At 37.8% G+C, this 15681-nt stretch overlaps 1 protein-coding gene across 2 annotated transcripts in view; it reads left to right on the forward strand.

Annotated features, from left to right (window-relative positions):
* grb10a (growth factor receptor-bound protein 10a) overlaps positions 1-15681 on the forward strand; it is a 71859-nt gene that overhangs the window by 18937 nt on the left and 37241 nt on the right. For both annotated transcript variants that reach the window (XM_081376034.1, XM_081376033.1), the window contains 3 exons: positions 1598-1691; positions 9140-9386; positions 13573-13708. In XM_081376034.1, the coding sequence (XP_081232160.1) occupies positions 1598-1691; positions 9140-9386; positions 13573-13708 (477 nt within the window). The remainder of the gene's footprint in view (positions 1-1597; positions 1692-9139; positions 9387-13572; positions 13709-15681) is intronic.

Consider the following 15681-nt stretch of genomic DNA (forward strand, 5'->3'; position numbering starts at 1 on the left):
GTGCTTCCTTGAAGAGAGTAAAAAGTATGCAAAACGCTTTAAAGTTTGAATTTGAAATAATATGGCCAAGATTAAACCCCACTTAAATGAGAGGATATAAACTGGACACTTTCTGTTGGTGTCGGTGAGCTGCATTTAATGACTTTTTTTGGTCTTTTAACACTGTGCAAGATTAACAGTATGCTGGCTAAAGCATTAGAGAAGCTTTCTCAGAGCAGTAAATTTCCCTTCCTGTTTTTATAGATGTTTTTCTCTTTTCTGAGAGCTGGCTGGCTTGGTGCAGCGTGAAGAGAGAGCAGAAGAGAGAAATAGAAAGAAGGCAGGGAGAGAAGAGAGCATGGGGACCTCTGGCAGAGGCTAGTTCCTGGAAACTCGGCTTCCATGTTCTTAGGTTTCCTAGAAAACTGGAAATTGAAAATGTGGCTTTATTTTTTCTTTCTTGGACTACTGCTTCTAGCTTTGTGCATTATGCTTTGAATTATATGGTGTGAGATTGTGTGTGGTTTAAGAGCACTCGAGCCATTGCTGTGTGCATAGTTTGCCTTTTTTGCTCTTAGTTTTACAAATATGTGCATGTAATTACTACTGCCAAAGACATATGTATATTTTTCCCCACATTGTTTCTGTTTTGGTATTCAGTACCCATCTCCACATGCAGTATAAGATATGCTGTATTTGTCCATTGGCATCAGTTTGTTTAAGGTTATACACGTTATTTGACTTTTTCCAATAAATAACCTATTTGATGTATTATTTCAGATCAGGTTTACATTGCAGTATTTGACTTTTTTCCAAGTTATAACTGGGATGTAAACTAGAACATTAAAGGAATAGATCACCCAATAGTCCATCCATCCGACCATCCATCCGCCCGTCCGTAGAACTATGCACTTGCTGTAAAGCTGCCTTGAAACAATACTTATTATGAAAAGCTCTATGCTAATAAACATGAATTGAATTGAAAATGTAAAATAAACAGATTTCATAAATAACAGTATTCAGGTATGAAATACTATAGTGTATAAATTAAATATAGGTTAATTATATTAAAGCTAAAGATGTTATTTAGTCAAGAGCAGATTTCAGCAGTTTTTTTTATTTGTTTTGTACTTTATTTACATTAACGACACAGCATATTAAAAGATTAGTTCACCCAAAAATGGAAATGATCCCATAATTTACTCGCCCTCAAGCCATCCTAGGTGTGTATGACTTTCTTCTTTCAGCCAAACACAATCAGAGTTGAATTAAATAATATCCTGGCTCTTCCCAGCGTTGAAATGGCATTGAATAGTGCCTGAGTTTTTGAAGCTCCAAAAAGCGCATCCATCCATCATAAAAGTAATCTATAACTCCAGTGGGTTAATAAATGCCTTCTCGAGAAGCGATGGGTTTTTGTAAGAAAAATATCCATATTTAAAACTTTATACACTATAATCACTGGCTTCCGGCAATGGCCGTACACACGTTCACGAGAGAGTTGAGTTCCGGCAGAAGGGTGACCTCTGACCCCGATGTATTTAGGACGTAACTCTTTCGTGTAAACTCTTATGACCGTTAAACTTTCTGACCTCTTCCTCCCTTTCTTTTTCTTCAGGACAACGTTGACCGGACCCCGTCTCACAGACCGTCCAATATCATTGGTTCAAGCTTCCAGCAGTCCTCCAATCTGAACTCTCCTAATCACCCAGGTAGGTTATTAAAGGGTCCTTCGGTACAGAAAAGTTCCCTTGTTTTTTTTTCTGTACATTCATTTACTTTTAATATTAAATGTAATATTATGAATGACAACATTTAATTGCATTGCACAAGCAGCATTGTCCTCAGTGGCATTGTGCAGGTCAAAGGGTTCTGTAAGGTCACAGAGGTTACTGGCGACCCCTCCTGTAGCTGCAGCGATTCTGTGCACTTAAGGTTGTATATCCTCCACAAGCTGTGCAAGCCAGGGTCTTCCCCGAATCTCTAACCGTTTTATAGCTGTGAGCAAGGCTGTTGGCCACAGATCTACAGTAGTTGTGTACATGAGTGTGTGTGTGTGTGTGTGTGTGTCCTGCTCTGCTCTCCAGATGCTGCCTTGCTTTAACGTGTCACTACCCTGAAGAATATAGATTTTTCAGAAAACCACAGTAGGCTTTTGTGTGTAGACATGTATACATTGTGGTCTGGGCACATTGGCAAGGGTTGTAAGAAATACTGACTTTTACTCAGTCCGAGCGCTATTGTCCGAATTTGCGATTCCAAATGAGAGCCTTCCCAAATTCAGATCAAAAGGAGGGTTAGTCATAGTTAACTAACTTCTGGGGATGGATTTGTATAGCTCAGTAAACACTGTCATGATGGGGACTTTTCATTAACTTTTACTGTTTATATTCTGTTATATAACTGATAATGATGTTTTCTTTCCTCTACTCTTAATCCTCACACAAACTTTTCTGCATTTTTAGATGTTTAATAAGACATTATTTAGTCTGTTTATTAAGCCGTTTTCCTCGTGGGGACCGTAGAGGCCGTATCCCTTATATACACACACACACACACACACACACACACACACACACACACACACACACACACACACACACACACACACACACACACACACACACACACACACACACACACACACACACACACACACACACACACACACACACACACACACACACACACACACACACACACACACACAGAGCATGAAAGCCCATAAATCTTTCTTGTGTATTTTCTTTTTTTCTGGTCATCTGTGTCCAGCCATTGGGTGTGTGTGTGTGTGTGTGTGTGTGTGTGTGTGTGTGCAAATGCGCGCATGCTTGCACTTACATGCCTGTTTGCACTCTATAAGTTGAGGCTAGAGTTATATGAGGTGACCTATATTCAGTACACACAAAGAGAGAGAGAGAGTGATGGAAAGAGTTGGGCACATGAGGTTGGACCATCTTCTGACACAGAGTTCCACAGTGAGGAAAGAGAGCTGAAAGAAAAACAACAGGAAAGAGACCGTGTGTCTGTATTAGTCTGAAGAGATCTCTGTATCCTCTTTATAAATTCACTGCTGGCTGGGAATCTTCCATATAGATTTCTGATGAATATTTAACATTTGTTCTTTAACTAACTGGCCATTTATTTGAACTGTCTTGTTGGTTGTTTGGCCAGGTCTGAAGTTCATCATCAAGGTACTGTTTCCCTCATACAATACCAGCATAAACCTGACTGATTTTGGAACGTTTGTCAGACTTAGTCAAGTCAAGTCAAGTCAAGTCAACTTTATTTATATAGCGCTTTTCACAATACAGATTGTATCAAAGCAGCTTCACAGTATTAAATAAAATAGTACATCAGTGTTTGTTTCTAGTGTAAAACGTCCACGTTTGGTAATGCTCATCAATAGTATTGTTGATTGATTAATTAAATTAAGTATCCCCAACTGAGCAAGCCAAAGGCAACAGTGGCAAGGAACCGACTTAGCCACTGAATTAGACACACTCCTCCTTCCCTAGTGTGTGATTTGAAACAGAATTTTTTTCCACAATACTATGTACAAAAACATGGTACTAGTTCTAAAAAGCCTGGCATCAACATGAAAACATGTCCAGTGTCACCATTGTGCCATGTCAAAAATTTTACCATGGTAGTAGCATGTTCTGATACGTCACAAGATAATGCCTTGGTTTTTGACATAAATGTGGTTCGGTACCACCTTGGTACCATTTACAAAAAAACATGGAATTATCATGGTAACATACAAAAAGAATCTATGGCATCACCATATACTTTAACACATTCTTTTACATGTAGCATGGTAATGCCACTGTTTTTGAAGTAAACATAATAAAACATGGATTTACTTTTAAACCGTGTTCTAAAAAAATGGTTTTACCTTGGTGCCATCTTTAAAAACCATGGTAATAACATAGTACTTAATGGTAATGTTAGTGTTTGTTAGTATTGTGGCTTTGTCAAGTCACCTTCGTTTATATAGCGCTTTTAACAATGTAGATTGTTTCAAAGCAGCTTTACAGTGGTAATAGGAAATTAAAGTAACAGAGATTGTTTTGGCTTTACAGCAGCTCAAGAATAAAGTTATTGTCCAGCTAAAGTTAGTTATGATTGATTCACTTCCGTTGCACAGATCATTAGTTATTAACTTAGGGGCTGCTTGCACAACATCATTCTAACAGAAAACCCATAATGCGCTCCGGCCCGCTCATTTGCACAACAGCAGTGCCTGGTGGCTCGAGAACGTAGACCTTGAAACAGGTTCCAAGATGCAAACGTCAAAACGTTGTTATCTCTGAGTAAATTTCAAAAACGCAAATCTGTGAAAACGGTGACGGCGTGCACATGCGTATTACATGTTTAGTCTATAGGTATGCACGTTTAAATATATATGTGCGCAGGCGTGTAGTCTTTCTTTACAAATTGACCCCACCAAATTACTTGCCTGGTCTTAAAAATTAATAATACTGAATTTTTTGTCGCTTCCGCGTATCTATGTGAACCAGAATTATTTTGACAACGTTTTATCTGTACAGAGGTAAAGGGAAGGGAATGAGGCCTTCACAGGGGAGAGACTAGTTGACACTTGAGGACTGCGTTGTCGTCGTGACTCGTGTCCAGGTGCAGGTCCTTCATCAGAACGGGATACGGCTTGGATCCGGCGGACTGTGGTAAACCTCGGGATAAACAGAGAGACTAATATTAGCGTAGATGACATTCTTCTTATGATGTAATGAGTACATCAGGATTGATGGGAAGTGTTCCCGGTTCTGGCTGACCTAATCTATGCAGCCTAAAATTGAATTATAGAAGTGTGTCTGCTTCCCGGACAATGTTAGGAAGACTGTTCCAAAGTTTAGGTACTAAATAGGAAAAGGATCTTCCGCCAGTAGTCAATTTTGATATTCGAGGTATTATCAACTGGCTGGAATTTTGAGATCGCAATAGACGTGAAGGACTATAATGCGTTAAGAGCTCGCTCAAGTACTGGGGAGCTAAACCGTGTAGTTTAAAGAGATGTGAAATGAATGAGAAGTCAGGAAGGGAGTGTTTGGAAAGGCATATTTGGACCACATAGCGCTGAGAGCAGTAAATGGAAATGCTCTTTGACACTCACTTGTACTGGTTGTACCTCTTAAAGATCTTGTACTCATTGTACTTCATTGTTTTAACAGTCCTATTCATTGTATGTTCTTGTTTGTGTGTTTGCTTTTTAAAAGACATCTCTTACACATAGGACACTTGCCGAGCTCTCTTGTTACATACACAAACTTGCGCTCGGACACATGCGGAAGTGTGTGGGTCTGGGGTATGTACGGAATGCACAGTTTGGATGCTGCTGGTATTCTAGTGGAAGTCTGAAGCAGGTCTTTTAGACCTGATTTAGCCTTGTAAATATTAGCTACCAGTACCTAGCTAAGTTAAAGTCGGCATGAAATGAGAATTTTCCAAATGCATGTTATAGATTTTAATCTTATTGTAAACAATTTATCCATGGATATGTTTCATTTAAAAAAACAATTTAATTCAAGATTGTAACTACAGGTGACTTATGCAGGACTCCTATCATTTAGTCCACTTAAAGGAGAACTCCGGTCAATTTTAACATTGAGCTAATTTTTTTGTAAATTTGGAGTGCTGTCAATACAGAGAACAACGACAAAAATCAGTGTTGCCTACACCGCATTATCCTCTTTTTAAAATTTGCACCCTGTTGACTTCAATGGGGCAAGTTTTAAACCTGCTTTTAGCCTCTTAACATCCTTGATGTGTCATTTCAAGTGCCCAGCCATGTGAGTGATTCCTTTAGAGAGTTAACACGGGTGAATCTGACTGCAGTATATGTGAAAGATTCAGCCAGCGCTCATACCTGTATTTTCTTCCTGTTTTCGGTTGAAGTCCACAGTAGTCGATTGTCGAGTTAATGCGCGTGATAACCTATGCGCGTGTACTCGACAATCGACTACTGTGGACTTCGACTGAAAACAGGAAGAAAATACAGGTATGAGCGCTGGCTGAATCTTTCACATCTAATGCAGTCAGATTCACCCGTGTTAACTCTCTAAAGGAATCACTCACATTGGCTGGGCACTTGAAATGACACATCAAAGATGTTAAGAGGCTAAAAGCAGGTTTAAAACTTGCCCCATTGAAGTCAACAGGGTGCAGATTTTAAAAAGACGATAATGCGGTGTAGGCAACACCGATTTTTGTCGTTGTTCTCTGTACTGACAGCACTCCAAATGTACAAAATAATGAGCTCAATGTTAAAATTGACCGGAGTTCTCCTTTAAGGCCGTGAGACACCAAGCCGAGATAAAATAACTAGCGGCGACAGACTACAAAAGGACTACAGGTGGCTGTCAACTAGCATGTGCATTCTGTGTAAGGAAATAACTGTCTACATCAGCAGGTATTAAGTCTATATTTGTCATTCAAAAATAGAAACTAGGACTGCAGATATACAAACCCTAATCAAAGCAGCGCTTGCTTACCATTTTGAATATCAATCATGCAGATCTCATTCTAAGAGAGGATTTGTAACGCACACTAAAGTTCTGTTTATTACAAGCCACGTGCTGCAGTCATGCCGTCTGATGTTTTAAATGCTCGAACTCTAAAGTTGGGTGGATGCTGATTAGCTGTTAATGTTTTTATCATTCATCAGCTGGAAAAAATCGTTTTGAAAGTGATTCTGATTATATTGTTCCTGTGCCATTATCAGTGTGGACTTTCCTATTCTCATAGAATGATTATTAAAACGTTAAATTTATAGTTATCGTCATACAGTAGTTGCCAGTGAGTTAGCTTAGCTAAATGTCATTTTTGGATGGTCTACAAATAGTCTACTGATAGCATGGTCATCTCGCTGCCTTCTTTACTAGCCTGGATCGATACAGATGTCACATTTCATCAATGATAACTGTTTGACCTGATGAGGGAAAAGCACTTTGGTGGCCCACATTGCATTAGCATTACATTTTAGCATGATTTGCTAACCTTTTAAACGCACCAGTTGTTAGAAGAAATCACTCTAGGGCCTTAAAAGCTTGGTTTTTATGGGTCTTCATTGCACAGAGTGCTTCTCAGCTGACGGGTCATGACCCAAAATTGTGTCTCAGGGCTGTTTTAATAAGGTTCCGGATGGGCAGATGAAAAACAATGCTAAATGCTAATTATAAAACGCAGTACTATGTTTTTTCTTCGGGACCTCAAGTGGTGAACCTCAGTTGAATCAATAGGTAAAGCATTCCAGTCATCAAGTTAGTGAAAATACACATGGCAACTATTTGAACCTGTCTTTCTTGCTTCATTTAACAGGCATGTAGCGTCACATGCGGCCGTTATTACAGAGTAATCCCACAAACCACCTGCTGTTCCTCCCACAGCACAGAATACATTCATGGTGACCTGTTTTCTGTGTGAGAAAGATTAGTGGAATATTTGGTTTTGGAAATGTCAGTGTAGTGTTGAGGGGTCATATCTCGATAATATCTATGTGAGTGTGACTTGACATGATCAGGTCAGGGAACACTGGGAAATGTGACCAAAGGGCTGGCCTGGCCATTTGAGTGTTTATTCATTTAACTTGATACTGCCATCTTGTGGCAATGTATTGCTAGTTGCACGATATATTGTTTTCATGATTAATGCTAATACTGTTCAAATCAGACTATTAAAATCTTTTGATTACTGTCCCAGATCTTTAACCACTACACCACAGCATCTCAAGATGCAAACGTATTTATGTAAACAATCCATACTCAAAATAAAATTACTTGAAACACAAGGGACTAACATTTTTGATATCCCCTTTTGCTGAGGACATTTCTGAAATTCTGGGACACCACTGAACCATAATGCATATGGAGAACAAGTGGACATGGTAGTGCATGTTCTGTGGCCAATCTGTCATAGTGTGTCCAAAGGATCAGCCTAAAATCATCCAGGAAGCCACAGAGGATCTTAAAAAACTCTTCCAAAGAAATGTGGGCTGAGAGAGGAGCAATGTTGAAACCAATGCTAACCAAAAACATAAACTCTCATCTCTCATCTGCCAAAAGAGCACCTGGCTGATCCCCAAGACTTTTGGAAGAATGTTCTACGAGTCAAAAATGGAACATTTTGGATGACATGTGACCCATTATGTCTGGCATGAAGTGAAAACGGCATTCCAGAATCTAAGAACATCTTACCAATAGTCAAACATGGTGGTGCCAGTGTGAGGATGCCTTGTTGCTTCAGAACTCGCCATGATCAAATTGATAGTTAAATGAAGTTGTGCTTTATCAAAACTAATAAATATAAATCCCCTAATATAATATTTATGTGGTGATGTGTAACATTGTGTGACGTGTTCAGTGTAACATGACTTTATCAACATTTTATTTTCGAATTTATAAGATTTTTTTTTTTTTTTAATTCACAGTCACACACAAATAAAGAAAGAAATACACGCACACTAAAATTCAGAAGTTTGGGGTTGGTAAGATTTTTTTGTTTTGTTTTGTTTTTGAAAGTAGTCTCTTATAGTATTGTGTAATAATACTATTTAAAATGACTTTTTCTATTTTAATATATTTTAAAGTGTAATTTATTCCTGTCATGGCAGAGCTGAATTTCCAGTTCTCAATGTTACATGATCCTTCAGAAATCATTCTAATATGATTTTGGTGCTCAAGAAACATTTCTTATTATTTTCAGTGTTAAACACAATTATGCTGCTGTAATGTATTTTTCTTTGCATAGATTATTATTTATGTTTTTGTAGCATTTATTGGAAATAGAAAATGTTTTGTAACATTATTAATGTTTTTACTGTCACTCAGTTTAATGTATACTTGGTGAATAAAAGTATTATTTTTGTCATAATTTTTAAATATCTTTTTTGCCTATTTGTATTTTTAATAAATTGCTTCTGCAGCATGACAATTCAAAAACAGTACAAATTTTACACAGTCTCTTAAGTAATATGCATAATAATCAATTATTAATTACTGTGTCCTATGTGAATTGAATAAATTTGTTAGGCTGCTCTTAGTATCAGGGCTGCTGCTGATACACTTTTGTTGCTTGTGAATGATGTAAGATTCAATCTCTCTCTCTCTCTTTCTCTCTCCATGCATGCTTTGTTTTGCTGCAGAGGATGATGTAGATCTGGAGGCCCTGGTGAATGACATGGCCTCTCTTTCATCCTATGAGAGCATCTATGCAACCTGTGGGACCCAGCATTCGGACTCCGCCCCCCTCTTGCACCGCACCGATGGCAGTGGGCTCCATGGCAACAGAGCGGCCCCACAGCTACGGGCCCCTAGTAATAAAGTCCCCGCCCCCCACTCTCCAGCCCAAAAGCTCCGGCGATCTCAACCAATGCACATACAGGCTGTCAGGTAATGTACATGCACAGTGCACACAAAGAAAATGTATGGAAGTAAAATAATGTCAAATGTTTTTGAAATAAAATCCTGTTGAATTGCAGTACTTGAAAAAAAAATAGGCACTGCATTAACCATGCTAGCATTTTAATGCATTGTATTTTTAGGGCTTGCATTTTTATGGGCTGAAATTCAACATGGTTGAATATTTAAGCTGTGAATATTTCAATTAAAAACATTTCAAACACATTTTCATTATTAAAAATTCAATAATCCATTTTCACCTTTCATATTTCACTTCCAAAATATTCAAACTGTTTAAAAATACAACCTATAATATTCAACAGGCAATTTTCGGTCCATTTTATTTCGCTTTGCAAATTCGCTTCCACAAATTCAGTGTTTCAAATTCGACAGTAAATTCAACGGAACTGCAGGAAAAGCAATAGACTACCGAGATACTCTCCATCTGCTGTTAGTCGACCTCACCAGCAGGTGGTGCAAAAGCGCATGTTGTTGACGAAGACAGAGCAACAGTTAGAGCAAGCCATTCATTCATAAAACTCATTTAACAGCAATGTAAGTGTATTTGTGATTATTATGACGGCGGTTTTATGTTTAATTCAGTGTCTTCACGGTTACTTTCCCTGTGTAGCCTACAAGCATCTTTCTCTACCGTGAACAAGATTATAATGTTATTCCCCGATGCGGATATACAGATCCAATATTACATTTTTGAGGTTGACATATATTTCTCTTGGTTGTTTAGTTGCCTTAACTTTATATTGTGGCGATGTGCTGCATGCAAGCTATTAGGGTTTCCCTCAATACTTAAGGATTCCCCAGCTGGACATATAAAACGCTTAACGTAGCTTAATGGACTAATTACAGTGATATAAAAGACCAAACTCGCAGGGGCATGCAGATTGACTCAGAATAACGCGCAAAGTTTAATGCTGAGCGTTTCCCAGTGACTGGCATAAAGTTGGCTTGACGTTGGACATTCGCACATTTAGGGACCGTCTCTAAAGTGTATACGACTTTGGTATACACGTTTCTAACTTCAATAGCATTTGAATAGAACGACTTACAGTCATAAAACCAACTGTAAAGTGTTCATGTAGTGTCAGGCATAATGCGCACCCTTTGGATTTTTTATATTTATTCAAATAAATTAAAGTTTGCTATTGAAGTTAGAAACGTGTATGCCAATGTTGTATGCAACTTTTGAGACGGTCCCTAAATGTGCGAATGTCCAATGTCAAGACAATTTTACATTTATTAGGCTAAATTTAGTCATTTATTTAGCAGACGCTTTTATCCAAAGCAATTTACAGTTAAACTAACAATAGGAGGACAACAATATGCAAGTGCTATGACTCTTAGAGAGAGAAAAGAGAAGAGAAAGTGTTAGTATTTGATCAAGTGTTGATTTTATGCCAGTATATCACGAAACGCACTGCATGAAACTTTGCGCGTTACGTTCATATTCTTAGTCCATCTAGCCTATATAGTAGCCCACAGCCTATATCCCCAATAAGGTGCGAGTTTGGTCTTTTATATCTCTGTATTAGTCCATAAACTACGTTAAGCGTTTTGTCCCGACAGAAGGGGAATCCTTGAGTATGAGGTATTGAGGGAAACCGATTATAGTCCTGTTCATGTAGAAAACCTGATGACATGTAGGCTACACAGGGAAAGTAACAATGAAGTTATTGAATGAAACATAAACACAGCTTTTGTGTCATATATACTGACACAGATAATGATTTTCATTTTATGAATGAATGGCTTGCTCTAACTGTTGCTCTGTCTTCGTCAACAACATGCGCTTTTGCACCACCTGCTGGTGAGGTCGACTAACAGCAGATGGAGAGTATCTCGGTAATCTACTGCTTTTCCTGCAGTTCCGTTGAATTTACTGTCGAATTTGAAACACTGAATTTGTGGAAGCGAATTTGCAAAGCGAAATAAAATGGACCGAAAATTGCCTGTTGAATATTATAGGATGTATTTTTAAACAGTTTGAATATTTTGGAAGTGAAATATGAAAGGTGAATATGGATTATTGCATTTTTAATAATGAAAATGTGTTTGAAATGTTTTTAATTGAAATATTCACAGCTTAAATATTCAACCATGTTGAATTTCAGCCCATAAAAATGCAAGCCCGAAAAATACAATGCATGAAAATGCAAGCATGGTTAATGCAGTGCCTATTTTTTATTTTCAAGTAGTGCAATTCAACAGGCTTTTTGTTTCAAAAACATTTGACATTATTTTACTTCCATACAAATGGGAAGTTCTGATTTCAAGTTCTGGAAAATCATGCAAAATTTCATTTCAAAGTCATTTTTCTACACTTGACAAAATACAGAGAAAACAGTAATATTGAATAATTACAAAAACATTATCACAATTCAAATTAAATTTATTCCTGTGATGGCGAAGCAAAATTTTCAGCAGCCATTACTTAGTCTTCAGTGTTCATTACATGATCCTTCAGAAATCATTCTAATGTGCTGATTTGGTGATCAGTGTTAAACGGTTGTGCTGCTAAACAGTATTCTTTGATGAATAGAAAGTTCAAAAGAACAGCATCTATTTCAAATTAATTTTTTTGTTAATGCAAAAATCTTTTCTGCCATTTGTGATAAATTTAAAGCAATTGGATCCTTGTTGAATAAAGGTATTAATGTCTTTTACAAAATATTACTGACCCAAAACTCTTGAACGATATTGTAATTGTGCTTCATTATGCTTTAATATTTCATCATTTTGAACTTGATTTTTGTCAGGGTAGTTTTTATCAAATTATTTTTATTTAAATTATTTAGCTTTATTTAAATTATTTAGTCTATAGCTGTTGGAACCCTGCAGAAATCCATGTCCAGACATTTATTATGACTAGTTCTGTGCATGTAATTTTGTGTGATTTTAATAATAATAAAAAAATTGTTATTATTACTAAAATATTACCACAGTTATACCACAGTATTCTTAAAAAGGTATATATATATACACACACGCACACACACGCGCACACACGCGCACACACACCCACACACACGCGCACACACACACACACACACACACACGTGTATATATGTATGTGTATATATATGTGTGTGTGTGTGTGTGTGTGTGTGTGTATGTATGTATGTATTTTATGTATGTATGCATGCACACGTGTGTGTGTGTGTGTGTGTGTCAATTTATTTTTACATATTAATCATTGGGCTAATTAGCAATTTGTTGTTTTGGATCTAACAAACAGTATTCATACCCTTCCGTAAGTCGCTACTGATTGCATGTTATGCATGCGTGTTACTTTTCAAGTCATCTTCTCAAAGTCATAATCTTTTCTCTTTCCGAAATCCTCTCCGAGTGCTTGTTCTAATCAGCTCTTTTACACCTCACCTTTCTGCAGGGCTCCTGTGTCGTTCGCTGTCTTTCATCCGCTCTTCTCTGATCTCCGTGGCAGCGGGGTGTAGTTTCACACACATACACACATCGAGATGGGTTCACCCAGAGGTTTCCGTCTCTACACACTCACACAGACACACGGTCTTCTTTTCGTTCTGACTCGGCCATGAACCCTGAACGTTCCACCCCCTGCTACGGTTCGGATTTTAAAAATTCCCTCAGTTATTATGGTCGCTCAAACTGCACTGAGGCAGTCATGTATTATTCTCGGTCTTATTGATGTAGATCAAAGACCCGAAGATGAGTTTTAAAATCTGAAGTCTATGTGTCTGTCTGCTGAACTCTGCCGCACACTATGAGAGTTCATGAACCGATTCTCGGTTGGCTAAGTGGGTTTCAAATCTCTCGCTTTCATTCATATATTCTGTAGTAGAATAGTAATGCAGCGGTGAGAATGTCATGTGGATTCTTCTGATTTATTTTTCATTAGCCTATCACTTTACAGCACTGAAGTTTTCAGGGAACTTCAGGGCTTTAATTCCCTGCTCTATTTCATATTGATTAAAGTACACATATCGGGAATACTGCATGGTTAATGAAGCAATGAGACCTTAATGAGATGAGATGAAAATAACAAGGTTCGGTTTGATGTTTTAGTCCTGGGCATTTTAGCCTCAGGAACGGTTAGTATATTTGAATCATTTTAAAGATGAGTTCACTACAAAAGTACAACTTTTTTTTTCTATTTTTTTTTTCTATTTGTCACCCCTTGTAGGCGACTTCAAGAAGAAGAGTTCCAAGTTCGTCCTGCGTCCTTGCCCGCTATTCCAAACCCTTTCCCTGAGCTCTGCAGCCCCTCGGGATCTCCTGTGCTGAGTCCTGGATCTCTGCCACAGCCATCAGAATCACATGTAAGAGTTGAAAACAGACACTGCGACTCTTAGCCTTGTAGCTATTATCTATCTGATACACATTGATGTTACATGAGTGATTTATTGCAGGTATGAGACTTGAACCTCACTTCCTGGTACAAAAAAAAACTGATGGAGGTACAGTGAGGTTAAGAGAAACTCGCATGAATAGAGGTTAATGAGGTCTCGGCAGGTTTTGTTGTATTTCCTGGAAAACTAGTTCTGCCCAACCTTGCATCATAGAAATGCCACATTGGTTGTTTTAGAAATTAGTGAGCTGCCTATGTATGCAGTATTTTAGGCATCAGAGGTGCATAAGCAAAGACTGTACTCTTGTAATTGGTAGCAAAGTTATGGTACCTATATATATATATATATATATATATAGATATTTTGTTTCCTCAAGTCATGAAGATGAGGGAAAATCAATTCCTGATTGGAGAGGCCATTCTACTCTGATATACATCACAATAGGGAAGAAAAGACTATCACAACTTCCATTTCATGTCCCATTATTTCACTCAGTATTTCTGTGAGCTCTATGTATTTTTTCACTTAGAGCTGCGAACGTCAGCCTCTGAGTGAGTTACGCAAACACTTAAAGTGCATCACCTGATTTTCAACCCGCTTTGTATTGTTATAATGTCTGTCTGTTATATTGTAAGTAGGTTTATCACTGGAAATGTTATCATAGGTTGTCTACTCTTTAAACAGCATTATGGTAAAAAGGGAACACTATGGCAACATATTTTTTACCTGTACGCGACAGTGTTTAGCTTTGGGTGGTTGGGCGGAACTGACATAACGGTTGTGCTTTTTAGTTTTTGGCCTAAAACACTTTGTCCATTTGAAATGTGGACTACAAACACAGTTTTTCAGTTTTTTCGTCATGTGTTCTCTCCATATTTAAGATTCTTTGCAGCCTTTACCTGCTGCCTACAACATGCTGGATCCTTCACTGGACCGACACTGAAAGTAACTCACTCACGTTAAACGTTTACTCTTTTGAATCCTTGCACCTGGGAACAATACAAGTCGACACCATTGTGATAAAGTTGCTAAGAAGTATTTCTTACTAAAGCAAGGTGGTATTTGACTCTGGATAAGCGTATCCACACCAGACTGGGAGTGGCCTTGGATTGCAACATGCCCAGTGCATTATGGGTGTTGAAGTTTTCCTATTTGGCAAGACAACAGCCTTTTTTTTTCTCTGTTTTCTCTGGTCAGGTAGCACAGATAAAAAAATGTTTCACCTCTCTACTGCATAGTTTTATTGAAAGCCCTTTTTGCCAGTGGTGAATAAGCCTTTAAGCTCAAAGTATACATCAGTTTTGACATGAATGCTTAAGGCGAGACACAGCAGGCAAAAACATCGATTTTCCATGCAGTGGTCAGTTTTGAGATTTTGGGCTAGTTTACTCCTTCAATATGTGTTCTTTGAAGCTGCTATAAAGAAAAAGTTGAAAATATACATTAAGATTTTTATTTTATTACATTTTGTTTACTTGCGGCAGTAAGTTTCTCCCGAATTTACCAAGAAGTAAGCATTACAACGCGACACGCCGAGCTCCGTCTGTTTACTGAAGTCTGCCATGACCGGTATCGTTGTAAAGCTCTGAGTCTCCTGCACAATGCTATGTAACCCAAATATGGGCATTTCCTTTCTATCAGTAACCAAGGGGGATTTAAAGCTAATGATAATCTCATTTAGAGCTATTTAAATCTTTAAATGCCATTTTCTCAAAATGAGTTTTGTCATTCTCCAGTACAAACATCTCAGCCTATGTAGCACTTATGTACACCAAACTTTCCAGTTATACACTTAGCAGTATTCTGAAAATATTTTCAGAGGGATTTGTTAATAAATCATTCCTCATTCAAGCATATATCCTGAAATCCCTCTGAATTTTTTTTTCATCTTGTGTGTAAACAAAATGAAAAAAGCACCTGGCTTTATCATTATGTTCAGATCT

Source organism: Scardinius erythrophthalmus (assembly GCF_964197995.2).
Source record: "Scardinius erythrophthalmus genome assembly, chromosome: 10".
In the NCBI taxonomy this organism is placed as follows: Eukaryota; Metazoa; Chordata; class Actinopteri; order Cypriniformes; family Leuciscidae; genus Scardinius; species Scardinius erythrophthalmus.